At 42.5% G+C, this 13,023-nt stretch overlaps 1 protein-coding gene across 1 annotated transcript in view; it reads left to right on the forward strand.

The window, feature by feature from the left end:
- The window catches only part of arvcfb (ARVCF delta catenin family member b), a 104,200-nt gene that overhangs the window by 58,132 nt on the left and 33,045 nt on the right, over positions 1-13,023 (forward strand). Inside the window, exons 6-8 of the mRNA XM_079160447.1 lie at positions 7,390-7,507; positions 7,658-7,829; positions 11,906-11,977. Coding sequence (XP_079016573.1) covers positions 7,390-7,507; positions 7,658-7,829; positions 11,906-11,977 — 362 coding nt within the window. The remainder of the gene's footprint in view (positions 1-7,389; positions 7,508-7,657; positions 7,830-11,905; positions 11,978-13,023) is intronic.

The raw sequence follows: 13,023 nt of genomic DNA on the forward strand, positions 1-13,023 counted from the left end.
TTCAAATTCAATGCCAGTTAAGTGTGGAGTGCACCTCAGACACGGCAAAAGGTCAGCCAAGCATGCTCTCTGCCTCGGTCTATAAATGCAGTCATCAGCTGAGGCTGACGACTTGAGTGCAAGAATCTTGAATTCCTGCTATCAACTTCCAAGTAGTTTTCCCTCTCCCAAGTATCTCCTATCTTCTACCTTCCCTGCTGAAGCAGTCATTTTGGCTTCAACTCAGACTGACAGACTAGTAAATTGTGAAACACAGAGAGTGTGCATGTGGCGTTATCGCGCCTCACGCCCGGCTGTGCTGTCTCCTCCCGGGCCGGCCAAGCCCGTCTAGACTGTAATCCAGGGCAGAGCGTCTCCTGGAGTAGACGCTGCGATGTGCTGGTTGACATCCAGAACAATATAACATCCAAATCCAGCTCAGACAGAAAGTACCAGAATGTATTTCACACATTATTGCTCTGCATCAGATGCTTTCCAGCTAGTTGTCTCTGGCTGTACAAAGTATGGAAACCTGCTTGTAATTTCAGAGCATTTTCTGCTGAGTTGAAGAGCAGCATTAACGAATCAAGAGGGAATAAATCCAAGTGCTCTGATTTAGCCGAGGAATGTCAGAGAGAAATCATGGAATTTTCCATCAGGGCCACGGTGGGAACCTTGCTCTCGCTGCCTCGTACTGCTTCTCATTGTCTTTCTCAAGATTTATTTCATTATCTCTCATGCTCTCTCTCTCTCTCTCGCTCTTTCTTTTTGTGTGTGTGTGTGTGTGTGTGTGTACTGTATGTTTTTCGTCGTCTTCCCAAACACTATATCCGAACCTTGTCACCCCTGATGCCACATATCTCTCTGCTGTCAGATATCACACAGTATCTCCCCCGTGCTGCTCACCCTCCCTCGACCCTCGACGCGGCCGCTGCTGACGGGAATACGTCTCCATGGTAACTGTGACCAAGCCCACAGTTGCCTAGACGCCGGGTTTTTGTGTGCTGGGGAGAAGTTGCTGATGTCAGGGAGAATCTGTTTACTTACACCAACAGAGACACACGGCTTGCACCTCAGTAAAGCCGGGGATAGTTTTATTATAATAGCCTCTTCTGTCGATAGGAGGCAGCTTATTTACAGTGTTTACACCGAGGGCTCAGTGAAGGGGAAACTCTGTGTGTGTGTGTGTGTGTGTGTGTGTGTGTGTGTGTGTGTGTGTGTGTGTGTGTGTGTGTGTGTGTGTGTTGTCTTTGGTGGTGTTGGGTTTGGGTATCAAGAGCTGGTTCTGGTGCCAGTACAAGAACGGGGATAACAGTGCTCTTCAATTCTACAATCGGCTGATGGGCCTCCACATGCACCAGTGCTTCCAAATGTGTCTTTCAGCTGGATATACGAGTGCAGAATTGTATTAATATAAATAATGATATAGTATAATGAAACAGAGATAGTATAATGTTAGGATGTCCAACTCAAGTAAAAACACGTGTGACTTACGCATGTTAACATAGACAGTGTTTATTTTGGTCTTTTGTCTTATCTACTTGATGGACACCCATGGTTCCCAAATGATGAATCCTAATCACTTTAGTGATCTCCTGAATTTCCATTTAGCGCCACCATGAGGTGACACTTCTATTGGATGGTTTGCCATAACATTTGGTTCCCTCCAGAATGAATTGTAATAACTTTGATGAAACCTGCAACCCTTCATCTAGCGCCATCATCAGGTCACAATTTGAATACTTTTGTTTATGATCAAATACCTGCAAAATGCCATCATGCCATATCAGCGTCTACTTTTTGATTAATGCTAATTATCAAATGTTGGCATGCTAACCTTCTCATTTAAGACGGGGATATAGTAACCGTTACACTTATTAAACACTTCCATGTTAGCATTGTCATTGTGAACGTGTTAGCACGCTATCGTTAGCATTCAGCTCAAGGCAGCACTGTTCCTTAGTATAGCCTCACAGAGCTGCTAGCATGGCTTTAGACCAGACTTGTTTTGCCTCAAACTGAATCATCGCTGATGATTGTTTTGCTTGTTAACAGGCTTTTCCAAGTTAAAAAAAAAAGCCAAGTAGAGCTTTATGGACAGGATTAACATTGGGAACAGAAACAATGGTGGAAGAAAAATTGCAACAAAAATGGCAACAAGCTGATAGAAGCAGCTTCTTTGATCAACATGACAACCTGTCCCATCAACGACTGCAGCTTCTGTGTCAACTGAAAATGAGTAATGCAATAACGAATACGATTTCAGACTGAATAACGAGTCTTTTTCATCAAGTCATTTTGACATGTCATAGAAGGAAAGGTAGAGGTGTGACTAATAACAATGACTCTGTTCTATTTCAGTGAGCTGTGACAGTAAGCCAGCATGCACGATTCCACGGCTCTGAAACTGAAGCAGCTAAATGAAATTCAGACGTCATTCATTTTATTGTTCACTCCTGTGCTTTACCAACTGTGACATGCTGAAAAGTCATATGTGAAACATGTCTGTGATTTGAGTTTCCAGCGGTGGAAATCTGCTGATAGTGGCTTTTCTGTTATTTGGCGTTTAACACATTCTAGTCTATTTTCTGGCTCAGATAATATGAGAGAATTTGAACGAGGATTAGATAAGAGGCAAAATCAGGCCCGGCATTATAGGCGGGCCCCGGGGGGGGGGTCCTGGCCCACCCACAGAGCTGCTGTGCCCCCCCCATAGAGTCAGGAGCTTGTGATGTGTGATCCCATGCTCTGTACACTGTAAACTCAAACAGAGCCTACTAAGAGGGAGCCCGTTTTTATATTTATGAACGATGCTAACAGTCAAAACCAGCAGGGGAAGGTGCGTAGAAACAGCTGTTTGCAAGTCTCTCTCTCTCTCTCTCTCTCTCTCTCTCTCTCTCTCTCTCTCTCTCTCTCTCTGTTCCTTAACTTACCTATCATTTCCCTTCTAATATAGGGCCGAAAAAATATTTACAACCCTGTTAAACAAGCAGGATAATAAACCCTTGTCCGTCTATCAATCGCTCTCCACCGCTCCTTTTCACACAGTTCTCTGGCCGGCGCTGCTGTGACATAAGCACCCAGTACAACAAACAGCGCTGTCCATGGTCCTGACAGCTGAGCGATGTAGTCACGTCATGTATTGGCCAATCATTTTGTTGTCTTTGCTATATATACATTAATATACTTGCTATATCATACTATATGTTATCCCCCCCCTGGACACCCTTACAGTCAGCTAAGCCCAAGTGGTTTATATTACTAGTACCTGTATCGCTCTGCTGGTCCGACATTACGTCCACTTCTTGGATGCGGCCAATAGCTGCGTTCCATTTCCTCGGCAGTCCAGGTACCCTGACGTATATATTAACTGTCAATGACTTCACTGTTGTATCCAGAAACTCAGACACGCATATGCTACGTATAGATAGGGAGGATGTGTTTATAATGGTATAATAAACCTGATCAATACACTCACGTGCGCCACCTGTTCTGTTTACATTGAGCCCGCTTACGGTAATCAAATGCCCACCCACAGATTTATGTCTGCCGCCGGGTCTAGGCAGAATCCATCAGGATCGATAGAACGTAACGGATACCCAACCCCAGGGTGCACACATGGTCCTGCGGCGTTGCCGTTGACCTTGCAGGACGTTAGCGGAGGACAGCCACGACTCCATCCATCTCCATCAGTCTCCATAAGTCCATCTCCAGTCTATTCGTCTCAGCTGCTCTATTGTCCTCTGATGGCCACATGACTCTGAGCGTCCTTCACACCCACACTTCATCTGATAAAGCACACGCACTATAGGCACATTCAGATCACAGTGACAGGCGGTCCGTGTCTGTGCTGTGTTTCTGCACTCGGTTGTCAAAGAAATGAGAATGTTCCTGTTTCTCTTAGAACTGCCCTATCATTGTAATATGGTATTTTGTCACCGTATTCTTCAACAAGTGTTAACATGTTTCTTTCAGTAATGTCATCGGTAGAAAAGCTATCTGCTGTTAAAGGAGGAAAATGCTTTTCCTCGACCCAGTGTTCTAAAATGTCTCTTGATCTGAAAATGTTGGGGTCTGAATCAGATGAATAACTTACTTACTGCATGTTTCAAACACATGGATGTCATACCTACCGCCTCTTAGTGGATTATGAGATTTAGTAATGATTTGTGTTAATAACAGGGACCGCAAGATTAGCTCATTTTCTTGTATACAGTACATTTTAATGTTTCACTTGTAGCGAACATCCACGGAAGGATGATAAAACTATATATTTTGATATTAATTAAATATTTGTATTAAAACTGCTACAAGCAACAACGCTACACACTACACTACATAGCTGTATTACAGTTTTAAAACAGCAACACAAGTATTAACAAGACAGTGTTTTTTTTGGGCTGAATACTACCTTGCTCACAATAACAACGTGCTGATGTTTAGCAGGTGTGCTCTAATGTTTTCATATCCACAATTATAGTTTAGGGTGTTGGGATATTAACATTTGCTAATTAGCAATAAACACAAAGTACTGCTGAGGCTTATGGGAATGTAATTTGTGTTGCAGGTGTTTGGCCATAAAACAAAGTATTGGACAAATCAACCTTTTGACGGAATGATGGTGTCAGGGGACCACCAGAGTTGTTACAATTCATCTTGAGGGGGACATGAGTTTGTGTACCAAACTTCACGGCAGTCCTTCTGATAGAGACATTTCACACAAAACCACAAGTCTCAATCTTGCGGTTGTGTTAAAGGATAAGTGGCTCACCAAATTCAGCAGTATCTTATCTTCCAATCTTCATGGCAGTCCATTTAAAAGTTGAGACATTTCAGTCTGGACCAAAGTGGTGGACTGAGCGACTGACCAGCCGGCTTTGACATCGCTACAACCAGCATAGCGTTAGCATGGCTGAAACCCCAGTTGAATATGCTGTCATTCTGCTGCTAGCATTGGTGGCATGATACATCATGGTTGCTGGTTATCGTTGTGACTTTTTTCCTGGGGTACAGCAGTCAGAACTAGCGAATTTCAGAGGAAGCCATTGGAGGTTGACTCTTAAAACAGAACTAACAAAAAGCTTCAGATTCAGACAGACAATTCAACTTAAAGCTATTTGGCTTGAGGCTTTTTGTGTGACGGGGAAGCTAACCATGCCAGAATACCTCATATGCAAAGAAAAACTATCGGATAAGAACAGAATCCATCTTGAAAAGCTAAAGCTTAGCTCAATTGACTTTTAAACACAATAAAAGACACAGATTTTACCAATTAAAACTATTATTTTATGCTAATACTGGACAATATGTCATCTAATATGTCAACTGCTGTTACTTCATGCATATCACATCTTTCACTTCACTGTTCATTTGTTTTGTTAGTTTATTAAATTGAATTCTTATAGCAGTATCTGTTGCACTGGTGTGCCTGTTATGCCGGTGGACATAAAGAATCACTGTGAAAGGGTGCCATGAAAGTTACTCACATGGAGAGAATGTGCAGTAACTCAACAACAGATGAAACACCCCCACATAGATCAATAATCATCAGCACCTATAGCCACGAAATATCACACCGCCTTATAACCTGTCCGGCGATAACAGTGCCTACCCGCACCGTCTCCACTGACAGATGCACACGTCCATAAACCTTGGACCGAGACAACTGCTCCCTGAAAGACTCCTGAAAATGAAACAGCTGACAATAAAACTCTTCAGTCTGTCTGCCCTGAAACACACTCCTGTCAAATAAATCCAAGGCGGTTGCTCCTCCGGATCCATTTACAGGGGAGGTGGTGACCGTTTTCTGACAGCTGGAGACGAATGGGTTTAGTCCATGAGCGGGTCCAGATGTCCGGTGCTGTCTGCCTGGTCTCTACCAAAAGATTCGTTTGAATTAGCACTAACTGGCGGATGGTTCTGTGGGTTTCCACTCCAAAGACGAATGGCAGAGATACTCATGCCAAGAGGATAAGAAGGTGTAAGGCAGGTTGTGTGATTGTGTTGATAGAGTTCTACTCATTGTATAGGTCAATAGGTGGAGGTGTAAATCCATTCTGACTTTGAAATCAATGATTAAAAACTCAAATGGATTGAGATGGAGTCTGTATGTGTATGTGTCACGTTTTCTAGTATAAGTCAAACACAGAGCATTATGACTTTGCAGTATTTTTGTGAAACAGGAACATTGCATAGCAGTGTTGTAGGACTGGTTATGTGTTTCTGTCCACGCAGCACTATAAAGCACCCCAGCTCTGCTTACCACCACCAGGCTGCCACTCTTCCCCAGTACTAACTGGGGGTCGGCTAATGGGATTAGGTGGGTTGGAAGCCCTCATAAATGAAGTCCCCGGTGAGGAGCAGGGAGCTCCAGCTTCCTCTTAACCCTCTTTAAAGCCTTGCCTTTCACAGTCAGTCAGACAGCCGCGCTAAGACTGCACCCGCTCTCCTGCCAGTGTGCTTATAGGAGCTGTGCTAAGGGCGCAGGCTGATGTAACGCGGATGGCAGTTCCCTTTTGTAGCAAAAATGAAATTTATATTCATCATTCTTTTAAGATTATTCCTGAAGCAGTCTGGCTTTATTACATTGTACTATCGAGGCAGACAGTGAGGATAAAGGCTACAGGCCAGAAAATCACAAGGGTTGGCTCAGACAAGTTTTAGATTGCTAATATTGGACTTTTTAATCGTCATACATCTGCCATCTGTCATCGTCCAGTCTGTCAATGTCTTCAAATGGGAATCATTAAACTTGATGACACTAGATCCTAGTAATGTTGCACGCCTAAATGAATGAACAACAACAAAAGAACTCTGATCTTTTGTGGTGCTCAGTTTTTTTAATCTGTGTTGTTAGTTTTACACCTCCTGTTTGTTACAGCCACGTTAAGCAAGCAGGATAAGAAACCTTTGTCTGTCTGTCAATCGCTCTCCACTGCTCCCTTTGTCTCAGTTCTCTGGACGGCGCTGCTGTGACATAAGAACCAACAGCGCTGTCCATGGTCCTGACACAACAGCTGCGCGATGTAGTCACATGTGCCTCTGTCACCTGTGATGTTTCGTTGAGTTACAGTTTTCATGACTGCAATGACTAAATAAGCTTGATTTTTCTTGCTACTATCCATTAATAAGCAGTACTAGTAGCAGTTGTAAATAGTGCTGCCTCTTGCTTAAGTGGTTTGTTAGATTTGGGGGATCATAAATATGTTTGAATTTAAGATATTGACTTCCTTCAAATACCATACAGGTCTTAGTATATTGTATTGTATATTCAAGAAGATACATATACGTATATACCCTCGCAATCTGAATCATCTGCTGCCAAATGGCTACAGGTTCGGTTCGCGGTGTAGTTCTATCTGGTTGATGCCGACTAACAGTGTGTGTTTCTGACTTTTTCTTTCCCTGAAGAAACGTGAGCTCGGACGGGGCAGAGGCTCGGCGCAGACTGAGGGAATGCGAGGGATTGGTGGACGCCTTGCTGCACGCTCTCCAATCAGCTGTAGGGAAGAAAGACATGGACAACAAGGTAGTGTCTGATTCACCCTAACCCACTGAAACACATGTCCGTTAAGGCAAATGATGAATACAGATGTCTCGTATTTATTGAGATGTTATTGAAGTATTATGCAGATGTACTTGTAGATGAGAACTCCTCTGTCTCTTTTCCCCCCCATAGTCTGTGGAGAACTGTGTTTGTATTATGAGGAACTTGTCCTACCACGTCCACAAAGAGGTGCCGGGGGCCGAAAGGTTCCAGGACCCCGCAGCGCTTCAGGCTCCTGGCTCAGCAGGACCACAGAGGAAGAAAAAGGATGACGCCGGCTGCTTTGGAGGCAAGAAGGCCAAAGGTGAGAAGGAGGAAAGAAAGAGACAGATAAAAAACTAATCTGAATTGTAAACTTTAGGACTTCTTCAATAAAACAAATAGAAGAAAATTAGAATGATTGGGATATTTATTGCATAACAGGTTATGATTAATTAGAAACGCTTCTTTAAAGTGTAGAACACTTTGTTTAATGATTGGTAGCAGCTGCATGTGCTGGTTTTATCGTCTTTATTGTTTCTTTTGCTTACTTGTTTTTCATGCTATTGACAAAAAGGCAAAGCAGTTATTCAAACAGCTGGATTGAATATACCAGTCTCTACTTGGTCCTCCTCTTCTTTATTGTATTTGTTTGTTGTTGGTTTTATATGAGTGCTGGGCTCATATCAATTCCCTCTGATAATGACTATGTTGTTAGAAAATGTGTAGTAATCCGTCACATCGAATGTGCATAAGGATGTCTCAAACACCGTTCTCCTGTCTCTTGAAAATAGGGTTTTTTATATTAACTGTCACAGTAACCTCTTAGCGTCAATGCAGCACTGTGATGAGACATCTCTGTAATGGGCGTGTGTCGTGCTACCGTCTGCTGCTTCAGGAGGTTTTTCCCGTTATTGATTCTCCTCAACAGATGTGCCGCGTACGCACGCGTCTTAATCAGCATTCTCCCAGGCTGTTAGCTCAACGGCACCGTTATCTCTCTACTGTACAACATTAATGACTGCCATTAATCAGTCAGCCAATGAGGTGTAACTGCCAGCCAGTGACCCTCGGCTTCTAACGACTCGTTGGAGAATCCCTCGGTACAGGGGTCAGGAGAACACACTAGCTTACATGTATACAGAGTTACAAAGACACCAATTAACCACATAAATACGTTCACACATGCACACACGCGCTTAGAATAATGAGAGGTGTTTAGATGCTGCAGACCCTGAAGGTGTTCTTTGAAAAAAAAAAAAAAAAAAAAAACGAGGCTCAGGTACAGAAACATTAAGCGTGGCTATAAAGGAACATGGAGGCGGGTGGTTAAGCAGCACTGTCGGCGATATGCTTGGCAATTTGTTACCTTAAGTAGGCTACGTTTGGCCTCCTCTTCAGTTTAATGTCACATTCAGTATTAAATATACCATTATGCTCAACACGCGCTCAGCAGCTCAAGCATTGTTTTAGCTCCTAAACAGCCTGATTCGTGGCTGTTATTTCCGTCTCTTTGAGCACATCTCTGTTCCTCCCAGGCAGTGATTTTAATGACGCTTACAGTTGGTGCTGTTGTATATGTTTCACTGTAGACTCTCTCTCCAACTCTCCTATCTGACAATGGACGCTGATTCCTTTCTTTCTTTCTTTGACTTTTCGTTCTTCTTTCTCTCATTTGCTAGCTTTTCTTCATGTCTTTTCCTATTTTTTTTTAATGTTTCTGGCTATTTGATGGCTTCCTTCTTCCCTCTCTCTTTCTATCTAAAAAGCCATCCCACTGATGCCAGCTCTTTGAGCATGCTTTCAGGAACAGCTATGGACTGCTAATAGCGTCCCATTTAGCCTCTTTTCCATCTCAGAAGTACACCTTTTTTTTTCCTCTCTTTGCTCTCTCCATCTTTCTTTTCTAGTTTTTCCCCCTTCCCCCTTTTAACCTTCCCTGTTTAGTAAAAGATGCCGTCTTTTTGTAAAACTGTTCATCGATTGCTCAGCTTCTTGACACACGCACATGTCTTTTTCACCATGCCTCTTCTCTCTTCTCCCTGCTTGGTGTTTTTTGCATTGCTGCTGCTTCCATGGCTAACTATAGAGGAATGGTTTAATCAAGGTGAGTGTCCCCCCTCAGCCCTTCTCACTTGAGCTCTCCTCACCCTCCCCCTCTCCCCCCCCCCCCCCCCCCCCTCGTCTACTCCTACCCCTGGCTGTAGAATGTAGTTAGAAGTAGTTTTGGGTGTCTTCCAAGAATCGGAGAAACTTCCAAGGACTTCCAAGAAAATTGTGGTGTTTCACTCATTCCACATGCATTCCCTCACCATACCGACCTGAGTATTACAGGCTCCACCCCTCCCAATCTTCACCGTTTGCTAGAATAATTTGTTCCTCTGAGATAGTTGAAAGGTTAAGGCGATCAAACTTGATGAAACGGGGAAGTCCATCGGGATGTAAAGTAGAGCTTGACTAATCAAATGAGTCGAAGATGCAGCAATTAAAACCTCAAACCTATTTAGTCTGAATCTATGATTGAACTGAAATGAACTGAAATGTAAAACATTTTATACTCTAATTAAAACTAACCCTGACTAGCCGGGCTGCTACTTCCTCTATCAAACTTTAGCCCTCCACCGATCCCTTTGTGTTGAGTTTCAGAATAAATGTCAAGCTCTGCTAGACTCTGTTATAGTGTGTGTGTGTATGTGTGTGTGTGTGTGTGTGTGTGTGTGTGTGTGTGTGTAGGAGGCTTTGAATGATATGGATCATCATTACTGAAACAGATTTGTATTGAAGCTGCCAATATCAAATATTTTGTGCGACAAATTGTTTTCCTTGAAATCTGGGGTTTCCCCTGCAAAAATCGAGGTTGTCATTGTAAAACACATACTTGTTTTTTACACTTCTATTAGATTTTCAAGAACCATAAACATTACTTAATTATATCAAAAAATTAAATGTAATAAGAATACATTCATTAATAATGAAAAATATAGATATATTCTCCTACAGCTAGTGATGAGTGTGAGGTTTACAAGGCTCATCTCCAAGCCTGTAGGTTCAAGACAATTCATAAAATGACCCCACTTTTAAATAGTTCTTGTTTTACCTGAATACAAGAGGTATTTTTTTCGAAGGATATACATACAGACAGTTCATTAACCATTAACCAATACTTGGTGCTATCATCCGTTTTGCCTGTAAAAAACATAGAGCTTGGGCTCCATAGCTCTCTTCCATCATATATTTAACCTCTTCCCAAAACTTCTTATTTCATTTTTTATTACATTGGTGTAACATACACGATGGAAAAATATTCCCTTGAATTGTCCACATTTCAAACACAAATCTGGGCTTTTACTATTACAGTTATCAAGCTTTTTTTGGGAGTAATATATGTGCACGTCAGCCAAAAATCTAAGGCATTTTGAGAAATACTGGCAATTGCTTTCTTGCTAAGAGCTGGGTGAAAAGATTGATACCACTAATGTCTATGCATTAACTATGAACCTAGATGCAGAAGTCAATTTGCTTAGCTTCTATAAAGATTTGAAGTGGTGGAAACAGCCAGGCTGGCTCGGTCTCATTTTTCTTACCTTAGTACAGTCGTGCTGATTCTCCCTGCGTCCAGTCTGTATGCTAACCCAAGCTAATTACTTGCTGGCTGTAGCTTCATGTTTAGTGCACAGCGACATGACAGTGATATTGATCCAGTCATCTGTCTCTCGGCGAGTAAGTGTATTTCCCAAAATGTGGATCTATTAGTTTTAGGTGCTTTCAGAAATATATAGTGGTTTTCTTTATTTTGAAGGGGTGTTAGGGCTAGTCCATCTTTTGTCTCTGTATCTCCGTCCGTGTGCATGTGAGATGACCACTAGCCGGCCGAGCTGCAATCACCCAACATCCCCTGCCACTCCATTTCCCCTCTTCCACTGCATTACAGTTACTGTAGGAAAGTGTATGTATGGGACTGTATGCGGCGTGTGTGCTCATACAGTATGTTTTCAGTATATACACAAATTCATGAACACATGTGAACATCCAGCCGAATGAATGTACAGTTTGTGTGTGCTTGAACATATCACGCTTCTAGCTCTCTGCACTGTGTAGACATGCACACATTCGTGCTTTTTGTGGGTGGGTGTGTAGACCTGGGTTTAGACCGATATGTCACTTCAGAGATGGAGAGGTTATATCATGAAAGTAATGCAGTTATGATGTAAACATGAACATGGTTACATTTAAAGACGCTGCATATAAACTACTGTTTTTTCAGCTTCAGTCGAAAAATATTTATAACAGCCTTCCGAACCCATATCGGTCCAACCCTGGTGTCAACGACATCGTCTTTTGTAAACAAGTTGTTCGAGGAAGTGGCACTGACTTCGTCTTACTCCTCTCCCCTCTACCCAGGCAGGAAGAACGGAGAGAACGACAAAAACTACGACACACTGGATCTGCCCAAGCGCTCGGAGCCCTCAAAAGGTAGGACTTTTCTGTCAAGCAAAACATCCCTCCGTTAACGCTTTCGCTCCCGAGGGAGAATGTAACAGAGGGAGCCAGTCTGGAAATAACTCGGCTTATTTAGATGTTATCCTGCAGGATGAGACAGACAGGAAACAAAGTCAGATCTTGGGACAGCAAGGCTGGTGAAGACGCGAGTGTGATTGGTTTGATTGGAGGCAGGTCAGGTGTGTAGGGCAACAAAAGCGTGCGGAGGCCTTTGACGGAGAGAGAGGCGGTCTGGCAATTTAGCTTTGTTTGATGGTTTTGTGCCTTCACTGTGACAGTCGATTGTTGGCGGCTTGTGAGAGCATTAACTCTGAAAGCCATCATTTTGTGAAATACAACAATGCACTGGGACACAAAAGGCAATAAAAAGCAGCCTCTTATTGTATTCTGAGCTCGATCAAGTTTGTAGCTAAATGGAATCCATTGTGTTATCTGTTGCATTGTACCGCGCTACAATTCATTGGTGACTACTGGTTCTAGGAGTGGGCGATGTGGACAGGATCTTCTGTCCCTGTAGATGTAATTGTATAGTACGATTGGAGCTGAAAATAAGAAGTCAAATTAATTTTGTTTCGTTTGTGGGATAAATCTGCTTCTGTTTTGATAATCCATTAGTCATTTTTCAAGCATGAATGTCAATCATTTTCTGGTTATAGCTTTTTCTGTTTGGATTTGATGATTCTCTGTTTTACATAATTGAAAATGTAATATCTTTGTGTTTTAGACTGTTGATTCAGACAAAACAAGACATTTGACGTGTCTGACATTTAATATTTCCAAACGATAACCCCCTCAAGAGCAACTTCTCATTTTTACACCTACGTTTTTGTACAGCCTAAACATACAAGATAATCTTGTGTTCATTTCAGAGGTGCTGGTAGGTGGATTTCTGTCCCCTTTGGACAGAGCCAGGCTTTCCAGTCTATGTGCTAAGCAATGCTAACCATCTGTCAGCTTTAGCTTCCTATTTACCGTATAATCAAGAGTGAGGTCAATCCTCTCTGCTATAAGGCAAACCA

Source organism: Pholis gunnellus (assembly GCF_910591455.1).
Source record: "Pholis gunnellus genome assembly, chromosome: 6".
NCBI classification, from domain to species: Eukaryota; Metazoa; Chordata; class Actinopteri; order Perciformes; family Pholidae; genus Pholis; species Pholis gunnellus.